The 25,757-nt window shown below is 41.1% G+C and overlaps 1 protein-coding gene across 7 annotated transcripts in view; it reads left to right on the forward strand.

The window, feature by feature from the left end:
• The window catches only part of NFATC3 (nuclear factor of activated T cells 3), a 144,418-nt gene that overhangs the window by 17,667 nt on the left and 100,994 nt on the right, over nucleotides 1–25,757 (forward strand). For all 7 annotated transcript variants that reach the window (XM_054535016.2, XM_024233757.3, XM_002826568.6 and 4 more), the window contains exon 2: nucleotides 24,214–25,348. In XM_054535016.2, the coding sequence (XP_054390991.1) occupies nucleotides 24,214–25,348 (1,135 nt within the window). The remainder of the gene's footprint in view (nucleotides 1–24,213; nucleotides 25,349–25,757) is intronic.

Genomic DNA, 25,757 nt, shown 5'->3' on the forward strand with positions numbered 1-25,757 from the left:
GCCTGGGCGACAGAGCGAGACTCCATCTCAAAAAAAAAAAAAAAAAAAAAAAATTAGCCAGGCGTGGTGATGGGCGCTTGTAATCTCAGCTACTGGGAAGGCTGAGACAGGAGAATCGCTTGAACCTGGGAGGCGAGGGTTGCAGTGAGCTGAGATTGGGCCATTTCACTCCAGCCCAGGTGACAGAGTGAGACTCTGTCTCAAAGTAAAAATAATAATAATAATAATAATAATAAATATAGAACTGTTTCATCTCACTAACTTCTTTATAAGCACATACTTTTCCCTCCCTCTTCCCCAACCCAGTCTCAAATTCCTGGCAACCACTAATCTATTCTACATCTCCAAAGAGACCAGCCTGGGCAACATGGCGAAACCCCATCTCTACTAAAAATACAAAAATTAGGCATGATGATGCATGGCTATAGTCCCAGCTATTTGGAAGGCTGAGGCATGAGAAATCGCTTGAACCCTGGAGGCGGGGGTTGCAATGCGCCAAGATTGTGCACTCCAGCCTGAGCAACAGAGCAAGGCTCTGTTTCAAAAAACAAAAAAACAAAAAAAAACCTGCCAAATGTTTTCATTCCCCCCAGCAGGTGTATGAGTTAGCCAGTTTCTCTGCATCTTGGGCAGCATTTGGTATTAACACCTTTTTTTTTTTTAATCATTCTCATGGGTGGGTAGTGATCCCTCATTGTGTTTTTAATTATATTCTTCTCATGACTAATACTGTTGACCATTGTTTTATGTGATTTTTGCCATCCATATATTATTTTTGGTCTGGTGTCTAAGTCTTTGCCCCTTTTTAGATTGGGTTGTTTTCTTATTGTTGAATTTTGAGAGTTCTGTGTGTGTGTGTGTGTGTGTGTGTGTGTGTGTATGAAACAAGTCTATCAAATATATGCTTTGCAGAGAGTTTCTCTCAATCTGTGGTTTGTTTTTTAATTCTATTAATAGTATCTTTTGTAGAAGTTTTACATTTTGATGAAGTTTGCCTTACCAATTTGTTCTTTCATGGATTGCACTTTTGGTGTTACAGCTAAGAAATCTTTGCCTAACCCATGCTCACAAAGATTTTCTCCTGGATTTTCTTTTCTTTTCTTTTTTTGAGCCACGGTCTTGCTCATGTTGCCCAGGATGGAGTGCAGTGGCATGATTATGGCTCGCTGCAGCATCAACCTCCTGGGCTCAAGCTATTCCTCCTGCCTGAGCCTCTGTAATAGCTGGAACCACAGGTGTGCGCCACCATGCCCCACCAATTTTTAAATTTTTCGTAGAGATATGGTTCCACTGCATTGGCCAGGTTTGTCTCAAACTGTAGGGCTCAAGTGATCCTTCCTCCTTGGCCTCCCAAAGTGTTGGGATTACAGGAGTGAGCCACTGTGCCTGGCTGCTAGGTTTCCTTTTGGAAGTTTTATAGTTTTAGGTTTTTTTTTTTTTTGAAACGGAGTCTTGCTCCGTCGCCCAGGCTGGAGTGCAGTGGTGTGATCTTGGCTCACTGGAATCTCCACCCTCCTGGGTTCAAGTGATTCTCCTGCCTCAGCCTCCTGAGTAGCTGGGATTACAGGTGCGCACCATCATGCCTGGCTAATTTTTGTATTTTTAGTAGAGACGGGGTTTTGCCATGTTGGCCAGGCTGGTCTCGAACTCCTGACCTCAGGTGATCCACCGCCTCAGCCTCCCAAAGTGCTGGGATTATAGATGTGAGCCACGGCACCAGGCCTAGTTTTAGGTTTTACATTTAAGTTGATGATCTATTTTGAGTTAATTTTTGTGTATAGTGTGAGGTATGGATCCCCAAGTTCATTGTTTTTACATCTAATTTTTCCAGCCCCTTTGTTGAAAGGCTATCCTTTTTCCACTGCATTGCTTTTGTACCTTTGTAAAAAATCAGTAGACCATATATATGTGAGTGTATTTTTGGACTCTGTTCTGTTCCATTGAGCTATGTGTCTGTCCTTTACTGATGCCATGCTATCATGATTACCGTACCTTTAGAGTAACTATTGAAACCAGATAGTATGATTCTTCCAACTGTGTTTTTCTTTTTGTTCATGTTGTTCTGGCTATTCTAAATGCTTTGAGTTTCCATATAAATTGTAGAATTAGGCCAGCAATGTGGCTCATACCTGTAATCCCAGCACTTTGGGAGGCCGAGGCCAATGGATCACTTCAGGTCAGGAGGATTCCCCCCACGTCCAGCTTTTTATGGTCATTTTGAATTTTGTCCTCCATAGTAACAGCCATTACATATAATTAATACAAATAGTATAATAATTGGAAATGTGGATATATATTGGAAATTTTTACGTTGTTTATTCATAAATAACTTGAAAAGGACAATATCTAAATGTTATCTATGGGTCATTGTTTTCAAAACTACAGTGTACCTACCTAATTGCTACCTCATTTTTCTTGCCAGTTGGTGTGAATATTACATGGCATGAACTCAAAGGCTTATATAAAGGTAGTTGAATGTGATTTTTTCCTAATTGTTTCCCCTTATAGACCACTATAATGGCTATCTTAGGAGAAAAATAAATTATTTTGGCTTTTTATTCTTTTACAGAATTATACTAGTACATATTCTGTGTTCTCTCAATTGACCTTATATATTTTTTCTTACATGTGGATGTTAAACTGTGATTGCAACACCATTTCTATGCTGTTAGTTTTGCACCTATAATTAAGCATAGTTGTGGTTGCTGAATGATTTTCCCGACTTTTTTTTCTGTTTGTAGTGATAATTTATTTGAACAACTGTTCATTATGACTATTTTTCAGCAATGATAGAACCTAAAGTCAGTAGAATTCTTCGCTTTTTAAAAAGCTTGTCTCAGGAAATATTTTCTTTCTGCTTTGTGGGTATATAGTAATTGATCGAGTATATAATTGAGTACCTGTCTAAAATTCCACATTTATTCTACCACAGTGCTTTTCAGTCTGTTATTGAGTGAAGTGAATTTTGTTGCTTAATGAATTTAAGGTATACATTTAGTTCACTTTCTCCCTTTTTTTGAAAGAGGGTCTCACTCTGTCACCCAGGGAGTGCAGTGGGCGTTATCTGGGCGCACCACAATGCCCGGCTTTTTTTTTTGTATTTTTGGTAGAGTCGGGGTCTCGCCATGTTGTCCAGGCTGTTCTCCAACTCCTGAGCTCAAGTGATCTGCCTACCTTGGCCTCCCAAAGTGCTGGGATTACAGGCATGAGCCACTGAGCCCAGCCTCTCGGCCTCTCTTTGTTTCTTTGTTGCATTATTTTTTTACACTCTAGCTATACTAATAATCTAATTATTAGATTATGCTAATAATCTCATTTTCAACATAGTTTTTTTTTCTTGTATTGTTCTCATTTTCCTTTCTAATTTTCTGAAGAATTTGGGGTTTAGTCAATTGATAGCTTAACTCATTTTCTTACAAAAGTACTATTTTTTTAGTTTTATTGCAAGTATTATCAAAGTTATACATGAACTTTGTTTAAAGTATCAAATAGATCAATAAAGCTTATTGTGAAAAAAGTAGTCCTGTGACTCCAACTCTGTCTTACCTTCCTTTCTCTGCTGCCTAGAGGCAGCTGCTTTCAAATTCTTTTAGCAGTTTCTTTTGGTATTTGCCTTCATCTCTAGATAACTTGCTTATACTGCTGTAGCTATTATTTATTGACTTCTCATTATGAAAAATGACATTTAGCAGACTCTAAACTCTCAACTCTACACAGGCATCGTTCTCATTCCCTAATATGGTTATATCATAATAGGTTTAATGTCAATTTGTTTATATTATTGTCGCATATTGTGTTATTCATAACACACGTAGTATGTTTATATTATTATCGCATATTGTGTTATTCATAAGCCACGTAGTATACTGTACTACTATTTTTCCTTCCTTGTACAATTTAATATTGTTTTAAGAATGAATGATTGTTGTTGTTGTTCTACGTATTTATGAGAATTCGTTTTTTTTTTTTTTTGACGGAGTCTCGCTTTGTCGCCCAGGCTGGAGTGCAGTGGCGCGATCTTGGCTCACTGCAAGCTCCACCTTCCGGGTTCACGCCATTCTCTTGTCTCAGCCTCCCAAGTAGCTGGGACTACAGGCGCCTGCCACCACGCCCGGCTAATTTTTTGTATTTTTGGTAGAGACGGGGTTTCACCATATTAGCCAGGATGGTCTTGATCTCCTGACCTCGTGATCCGCCCGCCTCAGCCTCCCAAAGTGTTGGGATTACAGGCATGAGCCACCGCACCCGGTCCCAAAGTATCTTTTAGGTGCCTGAGTCTCAGCATTTTTGACACATCAATTCATGTGTCAATTTTATTTTCTTGGAGACTTTCCTTTCTCTCAGAGCCTTCTAAACTAATCTGGATTAGTGGATACGTAGCATGTTGTACATCTGTCATTGTGAGACCTCACTTCTCTGTCATCTTGAGTTCTTTGCATTTCTGTTATTGTGTTGAGTCATTTGTTCCTTTGCAACTTATTTTGGTGGAGTACTTCCTTCAGTAGCTTACTGATGGTAATAGGAGGTAAATTTTTGTGACCTTATATATTTAAAGGTCTTCACCAGGCGCAGTGGCTCACGCCTGTAATCCTAGCACTTTGGGAGGCTGAGGCAGGCGAATCACAAGCTCAGGAGTTAAAGACTAGCCTGGCCAACATGATGAAACCCCGTCTCTACTAAAAATACAGAAAAATTAGCTGGGTGTGGTGGTGCGTGGCTATAATCCCAGCTACTTGGGAGACTGAGGCAGGAGAATCGCTTGAACCCAGGAGGCAGAGGTTGCAGTGAGCCGAGATTGCACCACTGCACTCCAGCCCGGGTGACAGTGTGAGACTCCATCTCAGAAAAAAAAAAAAAAAAAAAGTCTTCATTCTCCCCTCACTCTTAATTTTGGCTGGTTGTAGAATTCTAAGTTAGATATCATTTTCTCTCATAAATTTGAAGGCATTGCTCTCCATTTTCTCCATTTTATTCTATTGTTGTTGAAAAGTCTGATGCCATTCTGATTCTTGATTCTTCATGTGTAACCTGTTACCCTCCTCTGAGTCTTTTAGGTTCTTCTCTTTGTTCTTTGTGTTCTGATTTTTTCAGTTCCGTTGTAATCTCAGGGGACCATTTTCACATACGTGGTCTGTCGTTGACCAAAACATCATTAAGCAGTACCTGACTACCTACAAATGGAATTGCTCGTCATATGGTAATTCTATATTTAAATTTTTGAGGCACCGTCAAACTCTCTTCTACAGCAACTCAGCTGTATCACTTTACATTGCCATTAGTAATATTTGAGGGTTCTTATTTATCTGTATCCACACTTACACTTGTTTTCTCTTTTTGTTTATTTTTTTAAATTAAAGCCATCCTGGGAGTGTGAAATGGTATCTCTCTGTGGTTTTTATTTGCATTACCTAATGACCAGTGATGTTGAACATCTTTTCATGTGCATGTTGGTCATTTGTATATCTTCTTTGGAGAAATGCCTATTCATGTGCTTTGCCCATTTTTTAATTGAGCTGTTTGACTTTTTGCTGTTCAGTTATAAAAACTCTATATATATTCTGGATATTAAAGCCTTATCAGATCTAAGATTTACAGATTTTTTTCCCATTCTGTAGGTTGTCTTTTCACTTTTCTTTTTTCTTCTTCTTCTTTTTAATTAATTAATTTATTACTATTATTATTATTTTTTGAGACAAGGTCTCACTCTGTTGCCCAGGCTGGAATGCCATGGTGTGTGATGTCGGCTCATGGCAGGCAGCCTTGACCTCCTCGGCTCAAGTTAGCTTCCCACCTCAACCTTCCAAGTAGCTGGGACTACAGGTGCACGCCACCATGCCCAGCTAAGTTTTGTATTATTTTGTGGAGATGAGATTTCACCCTGTTGCCCAGGTTGGTCTCAAACTCCTGGGCTCAAATGATCTGCCTGCCTCAGCCTCCCAAAGGGTTGGGATTACAGGTATGAGCCACTGGGCTTGGCCTCACTTTCTTGATGGTGCCCTTTGGTGCACAAAAGTTTTTAATTTTAACAAGTTGTATTAATTGAGTTCTTTTGTTGCTTGTGCTTTTACTATTAAGAATCCATCGCCAAATCTGAAGTCATGACAGTGTACTCCTATTTTTGCTTTTAAGAGTTTTATACTTTTAGCTCTCATATTTAGGTTGTTGATCATTTTTGAGTTAATTTTTGTATATGGTATGAGGAAGGGGTTCAACTTCATTCTTTTGCATGTGATAATCCAGTTTTTCCAGTACCATTTGTTGAAGGAACTATTCTTTTTCCATTTAAAGTCTTAGCACCCTTGTAAAAAATCAATTGGCCATAGATATTTGGGTTTATTTCTGAACTCTCATTTCCATTCTGTTGGTTAATACATCTCTTCTTATGCTAACACCACACTGTTTTGATTGCTGTGCCTTTGTAGTAAGTTTCGGAGTGTTAGTCCTACTTTGTTTTCTTTTTCAATGTTATTTTGGCTGTTCAGAGAATATTCTGGGCCCCTTGCATTTCTGTATAAGTTTGAGGATTGGCTTTTCCGTTTCTCTAGTAAAGCCCGTGAAATTTTGGTAGGGATTGCATTGTACATCACTTTGGAGAGTATTGCATGTTAACATTGTTTTTCAATCCATTTACACAAGAAGTCTTACCACTTATTTAGGTCTTCTTTAATTTATTTCAGCAATGTTTTATAGTTTTTAGTGTGTAAGTTTTTCACATCCTTGGTTAAATTTATTCCTATTATTTCTTTTGGAGGTTATTGTAAATAGAATTTTCTTAATTTCCTTTTCAGATTGTTTATTGCTTGTATATAGAAACAACAGAATTTTATGTGTTGATGTTTTACCCTGCACCTTTAATGAATTCATTTATTAGCTGTAGTTTTTTGTAGATCTTATGGGTTTTACTTTATATAGAATCATGTCTTCTGCAAGCAGAAATAGTTTTACTTCTTCCTTTCCAATTTGGATGTCTTTTAATTCCTTGATTGCCCTGGGTAGGACTCCCAGTACAATGTTGAATGGCAGTGGTGAAAGCATGCATCCTTATCTTGCTTCTCATCTTGGGGGGAAGGCTTTGTTTTACACCACTATGATGTTAGCTGTGGGCTTTTCACAAATGGTTTTTTTGTTTTTGTTTTTTTCTTTTTTGAGATAGAGTCTGGCTCTGTCGCCCAGGCTAGAGTGCAGTGGCATGATCTCTGCTCACTGCAAGCTCCACCTCCCAGGTTCACGCCATTCTCCTACCTCAGCCTCCCAAGTAGCTGGGATTACAGGCGCCCACCACCACGCTCAGCTAATTTTTTGTATTTTTAGTAGAGACGGGGCTTCACCATGTTAGCCAGGATGGTCTTGATCTCCTGACCTCATGATCCGTCCCTCTTGGCCTCCCAAAATGCTGGGATTACAGGCATGAGCCACCGCATCTGGCCTCACAAATGCTCTTGATCATGTTAAGGAAGTTTACTTCTATTCCTAGTTTGCTGAGGTTTTTGTTTGTTTCAGTCTTAAAAAGATGTTGAATTCTGTCAAATGCTTTTTCTGTCGGTTGAGGTGACTGTGTGGGTTTTTTTTTTTTTGGCTCACTGCAATCTTCACCTCCCAGAGTCAAATGATTCTCCTGCCTCAGCCTCCCAAGTAGCTGGGGTTACAGGCGCCTGCCACCATGCCTGGCTAAGTTTTGTATTTTTAGTAGAGACAGGGTTTCACCATGTATGCCAGGCTGGTCTCGAACTCCTGACCTCAAGTGATCCACCCGCCTCAGCCTCCCAGAGTACAGGCATGAACCAGTACGCCCGACCCCTGACTGTGTGGATTTTTTTTTCTTCACTCTATTAATACGGTATATTGTATCAGTTGATTTTCACATGTTGAATCACCCTTGCATTCCTGGGATAAATCACATTTGGTCTTTTTTAATGTGCTCTTGGATTCAGTTTGCTAGTGTGTATTTTGTTGAGGATTTTTGTGTTTATATTCATACGGGATATTGGTCTGTAGTGTCTTGCTTTGGTATCAGGAAAATACTGGCCTCATAGAATGTGTTAGGAAGCATTCCCTCTATTTTTTGGAAGAATGTGAGAAGTAGTGCTGTTAATTCTTGTCTAAGTGTTCGTTAGAACTGACCAGTGAAGCCATCTGTTCCTGGGAGAATTTTGACTATGATTCAATCTCTTTACTTGTTAGAGGTCTGAGATTTTCTTTTTCTTTTGAGTCAGTTTTGGTAATCTCTGTATATCTAGAAGTTTGCTCATTCCTTCTAGATTGTCTAATTTGTTGGTGTACGATTGTTCATAGTATTCTTCTTCTTTTTTTTTGAGACAGAGTCTCACTCTGTTGCTCAGACTAGAGTGCAGTGGAGCAGTCTCGGCTCACTGCAGCCTCCGCCTCCTGGGTTCAGGCGATTCTCCTGTCTCAGCCTCCCTAGTAGCTGGGATTACTACCATGCCAGGCTAATTTTTGTATATTTTAGTAGAAATGGGGTTTCACCATGTTGGCCAGGCTGGTCTTGAACTCTTGACCTCAAGTGATCCACCTGCCTCGGCCTCCCAGAGTGCTGGGATTATAGGTATGAGCCACCGCGCCCGATCCTGTTCATAGTATTCTTATTATCATAGTATTCTTACACATATTTTTGCAAACACCAGTTGTAATACATTCTAACAAAATCCACTTACGTTGTGCTAAAGTAGTGTTTTCTTTTTTCTTTTCTTTCTTTTTTTTTTTTTTTGAGATGGCGTTTCACTCTAGTTGCCCAGGTTGGAGTGCAATGGCGTGATCTTGGCTCACTGCACCTCCACCTCCTGGGCTCAAGTGATTCGCCTGCCTCAGCCTCCTGACTAGCTGAGAATACAGATGTGCACCATCACGCCTGGCTAATTTTTGTATGTTTAGTAGAGACGGGGTTTCTCCCTGTTGGCCAGGCTGTTCTCAAACTCCTGACCTCGTGATCTGCCCGCCTCGGCCTCCCAAAGTGCAGGGATTACAGGTGTGAGCCACCACACCCAGCCTCTTTTTTGTATTTTTAGTAGAGATGGGGTTTCACCATGTTGGCTGGGCTGGTCTTGAACTTCTGACCTCAGGTGATCTGTCCGCCTCAGCCTCCCAAAGAGCTGGGATTACAGACGTGGGCCACCGCGCCCGGCCGCCTTTTTTTTTTTTTAAATTTAATTTAATTTTAAGTTCTTGGATACATGTGCAGGATATGGAGGTTTGTTACATAGCAAAAATGTGTGCCATGGTAGTTTGCCATACCTATCAAGCCATTACCTAAGTGTTAATTAAGCCCAGCATGCATTAGGTATTTTTCCTGATGCTCTCCCTCTCTCGTGACCCCCACCCCTGGACAGGTCCCAGTGTGTGTTGTTCCCCTCCCTGTATCCATGGGTTCTCATTGTTCACCTACTATTTATAAGTGAGAACATGTGGTGTTTGGTTTTCTGTTCCTGCATTAGTTTGCTGAGGATGATGGCTTCCAGCTCCATCCATGATCTCATTCTTTTTATGGCTGCACAGTATTCCATGGTGTATGTGTACTACATTTTCTTTATCTTGTCTGTCATTGGTGGGCATTTGGGTTGATTCTATGTCTTTGCTATTGTGAATAGTGCTGCAGTAAATATACACATGCATGTATCTTTATAATAGAATGATTTATATTCCTTTGGGTATATACCCAGTAATGGGATTGCTAGGTAAAATGGTATTTTTGGTTCTAGGTCTTTGGGAGAATAATTGCTACACTGTCTTCCACAATGTTTGAACTAATTTACATCCCTACCAACAGTGTAAAAGCCTTTCTATCTCAGCCTCGCCAACATCTGTTGTTTCTTGACTTTTTAATAACTGCCATTCTGGGCCGGGCGTGGTGGCTTACGCCTGTAATCCCAGCACTTTGAGGGGCCAGGGCAGGCGGATCAGTTGAGGTCAGGAGTTCAAGACCAGCCTGGCCAACATGATGAAACCTCATCTCTACTAAAAATAATAAAATTAGCTGGGCGTTGTGGTGCATGCCTGTAGTCCCAGCTACTTGGGAGGCTGAGACAGAAGAATCACTTGAACCTAGGAAACAGAGGTTGCAGTGAGCCGAGATCATGCCACTGCACTCCAGCCTAGGCGACAAGAGTGAGACACTGTATCAAAAAATATATATAATAATAATAATAATAATTGCCTTTCTGACTGGTTTGAGATGGTGTCTCATTGTGGTTTTGATTTGCATTTCTCTGATCATCAGAATGTTGAGCTTTTTTTCATGTTTGTTGGGCTGCATAAATGTCTTCTTTTGAGAAATGTCTGTTCATGTCCTTTGTCTACTTTTTAATGGGGTGTTTTTTTTTTTTTTGTAAATGTATTTAAGTTTCTTGTAGACTCTGGATATTAGACCTTAGTCAGATGGATAAATTGCAAAAGTTTTCTCCCATTCTGTAGGCTGCCTGTTCACTGTGATGATAGTTTCTTTTGCTGTGCAGAAGCTCTTTAGTTTAATTAGATCCCATTTGTCAGTTTTTGCTTTTGTTGGCAATTGCTTTTGCCGTTTTCATCAAGAAATCTTTGCCCATGCCTATGTCCTGAATGGTATTTATTGCCTAGGTTTTCTTCTAGGGTTTTTGTAGTTTGGGGTTTTACGTTTAAGTCTTTAATCCATCTTGAGTTAATTTTTGTATAAGGTGTAAGGAAGGGATCCAGTTTCAGTTTTCTGCATATGGCTAGCCAGTTCTCCCAACACTACTTGTTAAATAGAGAATCCTTTCCCCATTGCTTGTTTTTGTCAGGTTTGTCAAAGATCAGATGGTTGTACATGTGTGGTCTTATTTCTGAGTTCTCTGTTCTGTTTCATTGGTCTATGTGTCTGTTTTTGTACCAGTACCATGCTGTTTTGGTTACTGTAGCCTTGTAGTATAGTTTGAAGTCGGGTAACGTGATGCCTCTAGCTGTGTTCTTTTTGCTTAGGATTGTTTTAGCTATACGGGCTCTCTTTTGGTTCCATATGAATTTTAAAATAGTTTTTTCTAATTCTGTGAAGAATGTCAATAGTATTTTAATGGGAGTAGCATTGAATCTATAAATTGCTTTGGGCAGTGTGGCTGTTTTCACAATATTGATTCTTCCTATCCATGAGCATGGAATGTTTTTCCATGTTTGTGTCCTCTCTGATTTCCTTGAGCAGTGGTTTGTAGTTGTCCTTGAAGAGGTCCTTCACTTCCCTTGTTAGCTGTGTTCCTAGGTGTTTTATTCTCTTTGTAGCAATTGTGAATGGGAGTTCATTCTTGATTTGGCTCTTTGCTTGTCTGTTGTTGGCGTAAAGGAATGCTTGTGACTTTCGCACATTGATTTTGTATCCTGAGACTTCGCTGAAGTTGCTTATCAGCTTAAGCTTTTGGGCTGAGGCTAGGGGGTTTTCTAGATAGAGGATCATGCCATCTGCAAACAAAGACAATTTGACTCCCTCTCTTCCTATGCGAATACCCTGTATTTCTTTCTCTTGCCTCATTGCCCTGGCCAGAATTTCCATTACTATGTTGAATAGGAGTGGTGAGATAGGGGCATCTTTGTCTTGTGTCAATATTCAAGGGGAACACTGTCAGCTTTTGCGTATCCAATGTGACATTGGATGTGGGTTTGTCTTAAATGGCTCTTATTATTTCGAGGTTTGTTCCTCCGATACCGAGTTTATTGAGAGTTTTTAACATGAAGCGATGTTGAATTTTATCGAAGGCCTTTTCTGCATCTATTGAGATAATCATGTGATTTTTGTCTTTAGTTCTGTTTATGTGATGGATTACATCTATTGATTTGAATATGTTGAACCAGCCTTGCATTCTGGCAATGAAGCTGACTTGATCCTGGTGGGTAAGCTTTTTGATGTGCTGCTGGATTCGGTTTACCAGTATTTATTTGAGGATTTTTGGATCAATGTTCATCAGTGATATTGGCCTGTAGTTTTCTTTTTTTGTTATATCTCTTTCAGGTTTTGGTATCAGGATAATGCTGGCCTCATAAAATGAGTTAGGGAGTAGTCCTTCCTTTTTGGTTGTTTGGAATAGTTTCGGAAGAAATGGTACCAGCTTCTCTTTGTACCTCTGGTAGAATTCAGCTGTAAATCTGTCTGGTCCTGGGCTTATTTTGGTTGGTAGGCTATGTATTACTGCCTCAATTTCATAACTCATTATTGGTCTATTCAGGTATTCAGCTTCTTTCTGGTTCAGTCTTAGGAAGGTGTATGTGTCCAGGAATTTATCAGTTTCTTCTAAATTTTCTAGTTTATTTGCATGAAGGTGTTCATAGTATTCTCTATGGTGGTTTGTATTTCTGTGGGGTCAGTGGTGACATCCACTTTATCATTTTTTATTGTGTCGATTTGATTCTTGTCTCTTTTCTTCATTAGCCTAGCCAAGCTCCTGGATGAATTGTTTTTTTTGTTTGTTTGTTTTTTGAGACGGAGTCTCGCTCTGTTGCTCAGGTTGGAGTGCAGTGATACGATCTCGGCTCACTGCAACCTCCACCTCCTGGGTTCAAGCAATTCTCCTGCCTCAGCCTCTTGAGTAGCTGGGATTACAGGCACCCACCACCACACTGGGCTAATTTTTGTATTTTTAGTAGAGACAGGGTTTTACCATGTTAGCCAGGCTGGTCTTGAGCTCCTGACCTCAAGTGATCTGCCTGCCTCAGCCTCCCAAAGTGCTAGGATTACAGGTGTGAGCCACCGTGCCTGGCCTGAATTTTTTTTTTTTTTTGAGACGAAGTCTCGCTCTGTCACCCAGGCTGGAGTGCAGTGGCCTGATCTCGGCTCACTGCAAGCTCTGCCTCCCGGGTTCATGCCATTCTTCTGCCTCAGCCTTCCGAGTAGCTGGGACTACAGGTGCCCGCCACCACACCCGGCTAATTTTTTTTGTATTTTTTTTAGTAGAGACGGGGTTTCACTGTGTTAGCCAGGATGGTCTCGATCTCCTGACCTTGTGATCTGCCTGCCTTGGCCTCCCAAAGTGCTGGGATTACAGGCATGAGCCACCATGCCCAGCCTGATTTTTTTTTTTTTTTAAGGGTTTTTTTGTGTCTCTATCACCTTCAGTTCTGCTCTGATCTTGGTTATGTCTTGTCTTCTGCTAGATTTGGGGTTTGTTTACTCTTGGTTCTCTGGTCTTTTAGTTGTGATGTTAGGATGTCGATTTGAGTTTTTTCTGGCTTTTTGATGTGGGCACTTAGTGCTATAAATTTTCCTCTTAACACTGCTTTAGCTATATCCCAGAGATTCTGGTACATTGTCTCTTTGTTCTCATTGGTTTCAAATAACTTCTTGATTTCTGCCTTAATTTCATTATTTACCCAGGAGTCATTCAGGGGCAGGTTGTTCAATTTCCATGTAGTTGTGTGGGTTTGAGTGAGTTTCTTAGAGTTCTAATTTGATTGTGCTATGGTCTGAGAGACTGTTATGATTTCATTTCTTTTGCATTTGCTGAGGAGTGTTGTACTTCCAAGTATGTGATCGAATCTAGAGTAAGTGCCATGTGGCACGGAGAAGAATGTATATTCTGTTTTTGGGTAAGTCTACTTGATCAGAGCTGAATTCAAGTCCTGAATATCTTTGTTAATTTTTTGTCTCAGTGATCTGTCTGATATTGACAGTGGGGTGTTGAGTCTCCCACTATTGTTGTGTGGGAGTCTAAGTCTCTTTGTAGGTCTCTAAAAACTTGTTTTATGAAACTGAGTGTGCCTGTATTGGGTGCATATATATTTAGGATAGTTAGCTCTTCTTGTTGAATTGAACCCTTTACCATGCTGTATGCCCTTCTTTGTCTTTTTTTGATCTTGTTGGTTTAAAATCTGTTTTGTCAGAAAGTAGGATTGCAACCTCTGCTTTTTTCCTGCCTTCCATTTGCTTTGTAAATTTTCCTCCATCTCTTTATTTTGAGCCTGTGCATGTCTTTGCATGTTAGATGGGTCTCTTGAATACAGCACACCAATGGTTCTTGTCTTTTTAGCCAGACACATTTTGTGTCTTTTAATTGGGGTATTTAGTCTATTTACATTTAAGGTTAATATTGTTATGTGTGAATTTGGTCCTGTCATCATGATGCTGGCTGGTTATTTTGCAGACCTGTTAATGTAGTTGCTTCATAGTGTCATTGGTCTGTGTACTTGAGTGTGTTTTTGTAGTGGCTGGTAATGGTTTTTACTTTCCATATTTAGTGCTTCCTTCAGGAATTCTTGTAAAGCAGACCTGGTGGTGCTGAATTCCCTCATTATTTGCTTGTCTGAAAAGGACTTTATTTCTCTTTCGCTTATGAAGCTTAATTTGTCCAGATATGACATTTGGGTTGGAAATTCTTTTCTAAGAATGTTGAATATTGGCCTCCAATCTCTTCTGGCTTGTAGGATTTCTGCTGAGAGGTCCACTGTTAGTTTGATGGGCTTACCTTTGTGGTGACCTGTCCTCTCTCTCTTCCTGCCCTTAACATTTTTTCCTTCATTTCAACCTTGGAGAATCTGATGATGATATGTTTTGGGATTGATCTTCTCATGGAGTATCTTACTGGGTTTCTCTGAATTTCCTGAATTTGAATGTTGGCCTATCTTGCTAGGTTGGGGAAGTTCTCGTGGATGATACCGTGAAATATGTTTTCCAACTTGGTTCCGTTCTCCCCGTCTCTTTCAGGTACTCCAGTCGTAGGTTTGGTCTTTTTTTTTTTTTTTTTATTTTGAGATGGAATCTTGCTCTGTCACCCAGGCTGGAGTGCAGTGGCATGATCTTGGCTCACTGCAACCTCCACCCCTCCTGGGTTCAAGTGATCCTTCTGCCTCAGCCTCCCGAGTAGCTGGGACTACAGGCACACACCACCACGCCCGGCTGATTTTTGTAGTTTTAGTAGACATGGGGTTTCACCATCTTGACCAGGCTGGTCTTGAACTCCTGGTCTCGTGATACACCTGCCTTGGCCTCCCAAAGTGCTGGGATTACAGGCGTGAGCCACCGTGCCCGGCCAGGTTCATTCTTTTAAATAATCCCATAGTTCTTGGAGGTTTTGTTCACTTCTTTTTCTCTAACCTTGTTTGCCTGTCTTATTTTAGCAAGATAGTCTTCAAGCTCTGATATCCTTTACTCTGCCTGGTCTGTCCAGCTGTTGATACTTGTGGTTGTATCGTGAAGCTCTCGTGTTGTGTTTTTCAGCTCAATCAGGTCATTTATGTTCCTCTCAAAACTAGCCATTCTGGTTAACAGCTCCTGTAATGTTTTATCATGGTTTTTCGCTTCTTTGCATTGGGTTAAAACATACTCCTTTAGCTCAGCGAAGTTTGTTATTACCTACCTTTTGAAGCCTACTTCTGTCAATTCATTCTTCTCTGCCTCAGCCCAGTTCTCTGCCCTAGATGGAGAAGTGTTGCAATCATTTAGAGAAGAGACACTCTGGCTCTTTGAGATTTCAGCGTTCTTGCATTGATTCTTTCTCATCTTTGTGGATTTATCTGCCTTTGATCTTTGAGGCTGCTGACCTTTGGATAGGGTTTTTGTGGGATCTTTTTTGTTGATGTTGTTGTTGTTGTTGCTTTCTGTTTGTTTTTCTTTTAATAGTAAGGCCCCTCTTCCATAGGGTAGGGCTGCTGCAGTTTACTACGGGACCACTCACAACCTAATTCATCTGCCCCCTCCTGCACCTGGAGGTATAAGCAGTGGAGGCTGCAGAACAGCAAAGATGGCTGCCTACTCCTCTGGGAGCTCCATCCCAGAGGGCACCGAGCTGATGCTGGCTGGAACGCTCCTGTATCAGGTGCCTGGCGACCCCAGTTGGGAGGTCTCACCCAGTCAGGAGGGATGGGATCAGGTACCTGCTTAAAGAAGCAGTCTGACTGCCCCTTGGCTGAGCAGGTTCGGCTGTGCTGGGGAGAATTCCCCTCATCTGGACTGCCAACAGGCAGTAAAGACTAGGTCAGCTGAACCATGAGACCATGACCACCCCTACCCGCAGAGGCTCCTTCCCAGGGGTATCAGAATTCTGTCCATAAACTCCTGGCTAGAGTTACTGCAGTTCCTGCAAGGAGGTTCTGCCTGGTGAAGAGAGAAGGATCTGGGTCCTACCTAAGGAAACAATCTGGCCACGATCTGCCACCGCCACTGTGTTGTGCTGTGGGGAATTCCTCTTTGTCCAAACCGCCAAGTCTCCCCAACACCAGCAGGGGAAAACGGCAGACTGGAGCCACAGTGATGGCGACTGCCCCTTTCCCTGGGAACTTGGTAGTCTTAGGCGGTGTCCAGCCTGCTGCTGCTGGCCACAACCTGAGCAGGTTGCACAGCTCTGTGCTTGGGTCCCAAGGCCCTGGTGGCGTGGGCTCACGAGGGGATCTCCTGATCCATAGGATGTACAGATCTGTGGAAAAAGTCTGGTTTGCCGCGCAGGGTAGCACAGTTACCACCTCCCTTGGTTGGGTGTGGGAGTTCGCCTTTGTGGCTACCAGGTCAGGTTGTCGCTCTACCCTACTTTTCCTAGCTCTGTGTGGATCACACCAATCACATAGTCAGTCCCAGTGAGAGAACCTGGATACCTCAGTTGACGGAGCAGGATTCACTGGCCGTTTTTGCTCTTCTTAGTGGGAGCCGCAGACTGGAGTGGCTTCTAATCAGCCATCTTGGCTCCTCCTGCCTAAACTAGTGTTTTCTTAACTTCTTTGAAAATGTTTTTTCTTGAAGTTGTTTCTTTCACACTATTCATGGAGGCTAATTGTTTAGTCACTTTAAACTCTGCATTGACTCTTTAATAAATAACTGAGCAGATGTTGGTAACATCTGGCAGCACATCAGGGGCCAAGGAAAACCACTTTTTTTTTTTTTTTGAGATGGAGTCTTGCTTTGTTGCCAGGCTGGAGTGCTGTGGTGCGATCTTGGCTCACTGCAACCTCCTACTCCCTGGTTCAAATGATTCTCCTACCTCAGCCTCCCAAGTAGCTGGGATTACAGGCACGTGCCACCACACCCAGATAATTTTTGTATTTTTAGTAGAGTCAGGGTTTCACCATGTTGGCCAGGGTGGTCTCGAACCCCTGATCTCATGATCCGCCTGCCTCTGCCTCCCAAAGTGCTGGGATTACAGGCCTGAGCCACCGCACCTGGCCGGAAAACCACTTTTTAAGGAAATCGTTTGTCTTATTTTGTAATTAACCTATTAATGTTGCTACCATCATCCTCAGTTTTTCTACCAGTTGTTCTTGCTGAAAGGCTAATAGTCTTGTAAGTTTTTCTCTGAACATATTTCCTTGGTTTCTCCAGTGAAACACAATTTAAATAACTCACCATCAGTAAATGACTTTCTTTTTTTTTTTTTTTTGAGACTGAGTCTCACTCTGTCACCGAGGCTGGAATGCAGTGGCGCAATCTCAGCTCACTGCAACCTCCGCCTCCCAGGTTGAAGTGATTCTCCTTGCCTCAGCCTCCCAAGTAGCTGGGATTACAGGCGCCTGCCACTATGCCTGGCTAAATTTTGTATTTTAGTAGAGACGAGGTTTTGCCATGTTGTCCAGGCTGGTCTCGAACTTCTGACCTCGTGATCTGCCCTGCCTCAGCCTCCCAAATTGCTGGGATTATAGGCGTGAGCCACTGCGCCCGGTCCCAGTAAATGACTTTCTTTACTTTGCTAGCAAATGAGCCATTTTATTTTCTCTTTTTTTTTTTTGAGAGACGGAGTCTTGCTCTTGTCACCCAGGCTGGAGTGCAGTAGTAGCGCAATCTCGGCTTACTGCGACCTCCGCCTCCTGGGTTCAACTGATTCCTCTGCCCCAGCCTCCCAAGTAGCTGGGATTACAGGTGCGCGGCACCGTGCCCAGCTAATTTTTGTATTTTTAGTAGAGACAGGGTTTCACCATGTTGGCCAGGCTGGTCTTGGACTCCCGACCTCAAGTGATCTGCCCCCCTTGGCCTCCCAAAGTGCTGGAATTACAGGCGTGAGCCACCATACCTGGCCGATTGTTTTTTTGTGTGTGTTTTTTTTTTTTTAAATTTTTTTTCTTTTCCTGTGAGTTGGGAGTATTATGATGAATGCATTACTGTGATAATGCATATATATGGCCATAATGTTATTGCACATCTAATTTGATAACAGTATAACCACACTCCACTGTGCTTTAAAAGGGCAACATTCAAAGTCTACTTTTCTTTTTGTGTTATGCACTAGTAAAAAATTTTTTAAAGTCACAGTATATACGTATGCATTGCACTTTTTAGAACTTTGTCACTGCAATTTGTGTCCATCAAGCAGCAATGTGAAGGAATAGGGGTAGTACATGTGGTCCCTTTGACAGTTACTCAGCTCTACCCTTGTGTGAAAATAACCATAGATAGTATATAAATGAATGAGCATGGCTGTGTTTCAATAAAACTTTATTTATGGATACCAGAATTTGAATCATAATTTTTTTTTGTCATGACACAGTTAAAAATAATTTTTTGAAACCATTTGAAACCATTAGTTTGTAGGCTATAGAAAGACAAACTATTGTCTGTAGGCTTTCTATAGCCTACAAACTAATGATTTTAAATGTGGCCTACCACTTGTTGGTGGGCCAAACTTGGCACTTGGACTGTATTTTGCCAACCTCTGCTTCATACTATACATAAAAACATTCATAAGACAACTTGGGTTGTCCAGATTACTGTATGCTTGCATAGGTCCCTCTGGTGGTTGAAGGAACTTGGAACAAGTAATTCTTGAGATGGTGAAATTTCTGAAGCACCTTGAATTTGAGAATTCTAGACTTGGAAATCTGGACCTAGGACTGTTGGTCATAGTTAGATTGTAGTAGCTGCTTATATCATTTCCAGAGGTTGGATACTTGGGAAAAAGATAAAGCAGCATTCCCACAAATTTTGTGTGCAGGTCTCTGCAGCACTTTAAGACATCATTCTGATGTAGAATATGTTTGCTTCATCTACAGTTTATTTGGGAGAAGGGTGTGGTTTTCAGCATTAGTCAACAACTGAAATGGGCTGGTACAATAATTTCATTTGAATAAACTGTAAAATCTTCCATGGGTGACTTTCTGTCCTTTTTTTTTTTTTTTTTCTCAAAGGGTTGGGATTTAATTAATTTTTTCTGTTTAATCAAGTACATTCTTAAGTAAAGGAAAAAGGCAGTTTGAAAATAAGCAATACGATTAGATGAAATTAGTAAAGAACAAGTTGTTCTGGATGACTTCAAGGTGCTATACCCTTTGAACTGTTTGCTTGTTTTTCTTGTCTCTTTCCTTTTCTTTGCAGCCATCTTCTCTCATTTTAGATTTCCTGCTTCTAATCTGTGGACTAGATAAGCATAGAATATTATGGGATCTAAAATTGAGTAGAGAGAATCTGAACAAGGGGCCAAGGAAAATTTCTGTGAGTTAAACACATGAGCTTTTATGCTGTATATTTTGAGTGTTCAGAGGCTTGTTTTACTTCTGTCTGCTTGAGTACCATTTAGATAGGTGACATTGTGAGCTAAGTTTTAGAAAGTTTTAGCTATCATCATAATTCAACAGGCTGATAGCATTGCCAAGAAACATGGTTCAAAAATTCCTAATTGAGGATTTTGCTCCTAAATTTATATCAGATCATACATATCAAATGATGATACTTTTCTGTTTAGAATGCTCCAGTGGTTTCCCATCTCTCAAGGCCTTACTTGACTAGCCTCTCCCTGACCACCCCTAGCTCTCATTATTCTGCCTCCTTACTCAGGAGTAACAGATTCTCTAAGGGAAGCAATTCCAACAACCTTATTTATTTATTTAGACGGTGTCTTTGCTCTGTCACTGAGGCTGGAGTGCAATGGCGCTATCTTGGCTTACAGCAACCTCTGAATCTCAGGCTCAAACGACCCTCCTGCCTCAGCCTCTCAGGTAGCTGGGACTACAGTATAGGCATGTGCCACCATGCCTGGCTACTTTTTGTATTTTTATTTTTGTAGAAATGGGTTTTTGCCACATCGTCCAGGCTGGTCTCGAACTCCTGAACTCAAGCCATTTGCCTGCCTCGGCCTCCCAAAGTTCTGGGATTACAGGTGTGAGCCACCATGTCTGGCTCCAACAACTTGAACAAATGATTTATTATAGACCTAATAAATGTCAGGGACTTACTTGGTAGGTACTGGAGATACAGCAGTTGAAGTTGTTCTCAAATATAATAGAAATCATGTCATTCCCCTTTTTAAAACTCTTACATGGTTTCCATTATTCTTTGAATAAAATCCAAAGCCCTTACTACAGTTCTTCTATGTCTTGGCCTCTTCTACCTCTACCCTTTCAGTTGTTAACTCTAGCCATCTTGGGCGTTTCTTAAAGAAACCAAGGCATTATTTGACTCAGACTGTTTATGCCTATTCTCCTGTGTTGGAACCATCACCTTCTCTCCCCAGCCCCGCTGACTCTCTTTCTTTGCTTGCTGGTTCCTATTTATCTTTCAGGTTTTAGCTTACATGCTACCTTCTCAAAAAGGCCATCTCTGTAATCTCTGTAAAATGAGTTCCTTCTCTAATTCTCTCTTCTACCACTTAGTAGCACTTACCATTTTTAATTTGTGTTTTTGTCAGTCTCTCCTGAGACTGAGACTGCTTAATGAGGGCAGGGACCATATGTGTCTTATTTACTTTTTATGTACCTACCATCTAGAACAGTTTCTATAAAATATTAATCACATTATTAATAGTTGGTGAATGAATGAGCACCTTCTTCACTTGGCTTCTGGGATGCTGCATTCTTTTGGTTATTCTTCCATTTCACTGATGTCTCTTCTAACCTCTTAACTCATTCTTCTTTTTCTCCCTAATCCTAAACTTTGGAGTTCCTTGTGCCTCAGTTGCCTACTTTCTTCTCTATTTATACTAATTTCTTAGTGATCTTTTGGTCTTATGGCTTTAAATTTCATGTATACATTAATGACTCCCACATTTACATAGCTAGCTTGTGTTCTTATGTACGAATATCTACTTGACATTTCCACTTGGAAAGCTTAGTGGACTCTCATATTTAATACATACAAAGTAGAAGTTTTGGTTTCTTATCTCAAGTCTGTCTCACTTTCTTTATTTCAGTAATTGCTGTTCTTTCAGAAATTCAGAAAATTTCAGAAATACTGTGTTGCTTTTGTTATTGTTTTTTGAGACAGTCTCGCTCTGTTGCTGAGGCTGGAGTGCAATGGCATGATCTTGGCTCACTGCAAGCTCTGCCTCCCGGGTTCACACCATTCTCCCACCTCAGCCTCCTGAGCAGCTGGGACCATAGGCACCTGCCACCACGCCCGGCTAATTTTTTGTATTTTCAGTAGAGACGGGGTTTCACCGTGTTAGCCAGGATGGTCTTGATCTCCTGACTTCGTGATCCGCCCGCCTCGGCCTCTCAAAGTGCTGGGATTACAGGTGAGAGCCACCGCGCCTGTCCAATACTGTGTTTTTAATAATAGTTCAAGGCTTTAAACCTTGGTGTCACCCTTGACTGTTCTTTCACATCCAGTCAACAAGTTCTGTCAGCACTACCTTAATCTAAAATCTGACTTCTTAATGCTGCTTCTACTTTTACAGCTCACTACCACTTAGGTCCTGTGTTCCATCTTTTCTCACCTGGATGATTACAGTAGCCTCCTAAATTTATATCAGATCATATATATCAAATGATGATACTTTTCTGTTTAGAATGCTCCAGTGGTTTCCCATCTCGCAAGACCTTACTTGACTAGCCTCTCCCTGACCACCCCTAGCTCTCATTATTCTGCCTCCTTACTCAGTTCAAGTCCCACTGGCCTTGTTGTTTCTCATACAGTACACTTCAACAATGCTCTGCCTCGGGTCTTTGCACTTACTATTATCCTCTGCCTGCATTATGCCCCTAAATTTTTGTATAGCTCAGTTACATTAATATTCTTCTGCTATTTCCTCAAATATTAGAGAAGGCTTTCCAGACTTTCCTGTTAAATTAACATCTTTGCCTCCTCTATATTTTTTCCCGTTTTATTTTCTCTTACAGCAAATATCACTACCTGACATATTTTACTAGAATGTAAGCTCCATGAGGAGAGGACTTTGTTTTGTTTACCATGGTGTTTTTAGTATTCAGAACATGCCTGCTTACATAGTAGTTGCTAAAAAAATTTTTTTGTTAAATGAATAAGTTGAATCATGTTGTTTCCAGTGTAGACAGAATAGGCATATGTGGTTGAAAAATGAACAGCACAAAATTAGCTCCCCAAAAATGGCAAAGTGAAATAAAGAAACATTTCTGAAGGACATTGTTGAACTGTAATCCCAGCACTTTGGGAGGCTGGGGCAGTTGGATTGCCTGAGCCCAGGAGTTCAAGATTAGCCTGGGCAACAAAACGAGACCCTGTCTCTACAAAAAAAAAAAAAAAAAAATTTGCTGGGAGTGGGTGGCATGCACCTGTGGTCTTGGCTACTTGAAAGGTTGAGGTGGGAGGATCGCTTGACACAGGAGTTTGAGGCAACAGTGAGCTATGAGTGCACCACTGCACTCCAGCCTGGGTCACAAAGCGAGATCTAGTCTCAAAAAAAAAAAAAAAAAAAAGTCCGGGTGTGGTGGCTCACGCTTGTAATCCCTGCACTTTGGGAGGCAAAGGAGGGTAGATCGCTTGAGGTCAGGAGTTTGAGACCAGCCTGGACAACATGGCAAAACCCTGTCTCTACTAAAAATACAAAAATTAGCCGAGTGTCGTGGCAGGCGCCTGTAATTCCAGCTACTTGGGAGGCTGAGGCTTGAGAATCACCTGAACTTGGGAGGCGGAGGTTGCAGTGAGCCAAGATCGCACCACTGCATTCCAGCCAGAGTGAGACTCCGTCTCAAGGAAAAAAAAAAAAAAAAATTAGCTAGGCATGGTGGCGAGTGCCTGTAGTCCCAGCTACTCAGGAGGCTGAGACAGGAGGCAGGAGAATTGCTTGAATCCAGGAGGCAAGATTGCGCCACAGCACTGCAGCGTGGGTGACAGAGCAAGACTCTATCTCAAAAAAACAAACAAACAAACAAAAAAAAAAACAAAGAAAAACCCACTTTTGGAGCTCTCCTACATTGACTTCTTGTTATGTTGGATAATATATACAGGTTGATAATGCAGATTGTTATGTTGGATAATATATACAGGTCATATTCAAAATCTGGAATGTTCCAGTATCCTATACTTTTTAGCTCTGACATGATACCACAAGTGGAGAATTCTTAACACAGACTTTTTTTCATTCACCAAATTATTAAAAAATATTGTCCAAAATTACCTTTCAGGCTACATAAATAAGGTATATATGAAACATAAGTGTATTTCATGTTTAGACTTGGGTCCCATATCAAGTTATCTCATTGTGTATTTGTAAATGGGCCAAAAAAAAAAAAATCCAAAATCCCAAACACTTCTGGCCTCAAGCATTTTGGATAAGGGATATTCAGCCTGTGTCCCCTCCCCCTTTTTCAGCTACGTTGAGTTGGATTCTCTGTTCTTTGCAGCCTAGGAATATCTCATTTCTTTTCTTTTTTTTTTTTTCGAGACGGAGTCTTGCTGTGTCACCCAGGCTGGAGTACAGTGGCATGATCTGAGCTCATTGCTGCCTGTATGCTATGAGTATTTTTTAGAATTATGGATGTGATTTTTTTTTTTTAAATACATTTATTGAGCTGGGCACAGAGGCTCCCTCATACCTGTAATCCCAGCACTTTGGGAGGCTAGGGTGGGAGGATAGCTTGAGCCCAGCCTTGGCAACAAAGAAAGGCCCTGTGTCTACCAAAAATGACAATAAAAAGTAACCAGGAGTGTGGCATGTACCTGTGTCCCAGCTACTCCAGAGGCTGAGGAAAGGATCACTTGAGCCTAGGATGGGAGGTTGAGGCTGCAGTGAGCTATGATCACACCATTGCACTCCAGTCTAGGTGACAGAGTGAGACCCTGTCTCAAAAAAAAAAAAAAAAAAATCTTTTTCAGAGCATAATGTTTCCTGATTATCTTTTTAGAAAATGTGGACATAAAAAGGAAAAATTACATATGTAATTGTATATGTAATAATCACACATATCTGCGGAAATAACCAGATGCATTGAAAAAACACACACATGCCACCTCTTTAGTGGAGCTAATGACATACATTTTATATCCCACTTTTTTCTCTCAAGATGGTTATTATTTACTTTCTCATCTAGTAATTTATACATCTGAATTTTCTAATTTCTTGTTTTGTTGGGTTTTTTTTTTTGCCTTCCTCCCCATAGATCTTGAGCCAGATGATTGTGCATCCATTTACATCTTTAATATAGATCCACCTCCATCTACTTTAAACACACCACTTTGCTTACCACATCATGGATTACCGTCTCACTCTTCTGTTCTGTCACCATCGTTTCAGCTCCAAAGTCACAAAAACTATGAAGGAACTTGTGAGATTCCTGAATCTAAATATAGCCCATTAGGTGGTCCCAAACCCTTTGAGTGCCCAAGTATTCAAATTACATCTATCTCTCCTAACTGTCATCAAGAAATAGATGCACATGAAGATGACCTACAGATAAATGACCCAGAACGGGAATTTTTGGAAAGGCCTTCTAGAGATCATCTCTATCTTCCTCTTGAGCCATCCTACCGGGAGTCTTCTCTTAGTCCTAGTCCTGCCAGCAGCATCTCTTCTAGGAGCTGGTTCTCTGATGCATCTTCTTGTGAATCACTTTCACATATTTGTGATGATGTGGACTCAGAGTTGAATGAAGCTGCAGCCCGATTTACCCTTGGATCCCCTCTGACTTCTCCTGGTGGCTCTCCAGGGGGCTGCCCTGGAGAAGAAACTTGGCATCAACAGTATGGACTTGGACACTCATTATCACCCAGGCAATCTCCTTGCCACTCTCCTAGATCCAGTGTCACTGATGAGAATTGGCTGAGCCCCAGGCCAGCCTCAGGACCCTCATCAAGGCCCACATCCCCCTGTGGGAAACGGAGGCACTCCAGTGCTGAAGTTTGTTATGCTGGGTCCCTTTCACCCCATCACTCACCTGTTCCTTCTCCTGGTCACTCCCCCAGGGGAAGTGTGACAGAAGATACCTGGCTCAATGCTTCTGTCCATGGTGGGTCAGGCCTTGGCCCTGCAGTTTTTCCATTTCAGTACTGTGTAGAGACTGACATCCCTCTCAAAACAAGGAAAACTTCTGAAGATCAAGCTGCCATACTACCAGGAAAATTAGAGCTGTGTTCAGATGACCAAGGGAGTTTATCACCATCCCGGGAGACTTCAATAGATGATGGCCTTGGATCTCAGTATCCTTTAAAGAAAGATTCATGTGGTGATCAGTTTCTTTCAGTTCCTTCACCCTTTACCTGGAGCAAACCAAAGCCTGGCCACACCCCTATATTTCGGTGAGTTGATGGAAATGGCTGCTGGTCATTTTTCATGTTTATGGGTCATTGGTGGCATATAACTACATTATCAGTATATAATGGTTATATAATGGTTTGACCATTTCTCCTCTTCCTATTTTTTAAAAAAATTCTGCCAAATAACTTAATGTTTATTTTCATTTGCATCTTAAAAGTATTTTTAGATAGGTTAAATATAATTTTAAAATATATAGCTAATGAATTGTTGATAATAATAAATTACATTTAAAAATCCTTGCTGGGTTTGGAGGCTTATGCTTTGTATTCCCAGCACTTGGGAGGCTGAGGCAGGAGGATTGCTTGAGCCCAGGAGTTTGAGACTAGCCTGGGCAACATAGCAAAATCCTGTCTCTACAAAAAAAAAAAAAAAAAAAATTAACCAGGCATA

Source organism: Pongo abelii, chromosome 18, assembly GCF_028885655.2.
Source record: "Pongo abelii isolate AG06213 chromosome 18, NHGRI_mPonAbe1-v2.0_pri, whole genome shotgun sequence".
Lineage (NCBI taxonomy): Eukaryota > Metazoa > Chordata > Mammalia > Primates > Hominidae > Pongo > Pongo abelii.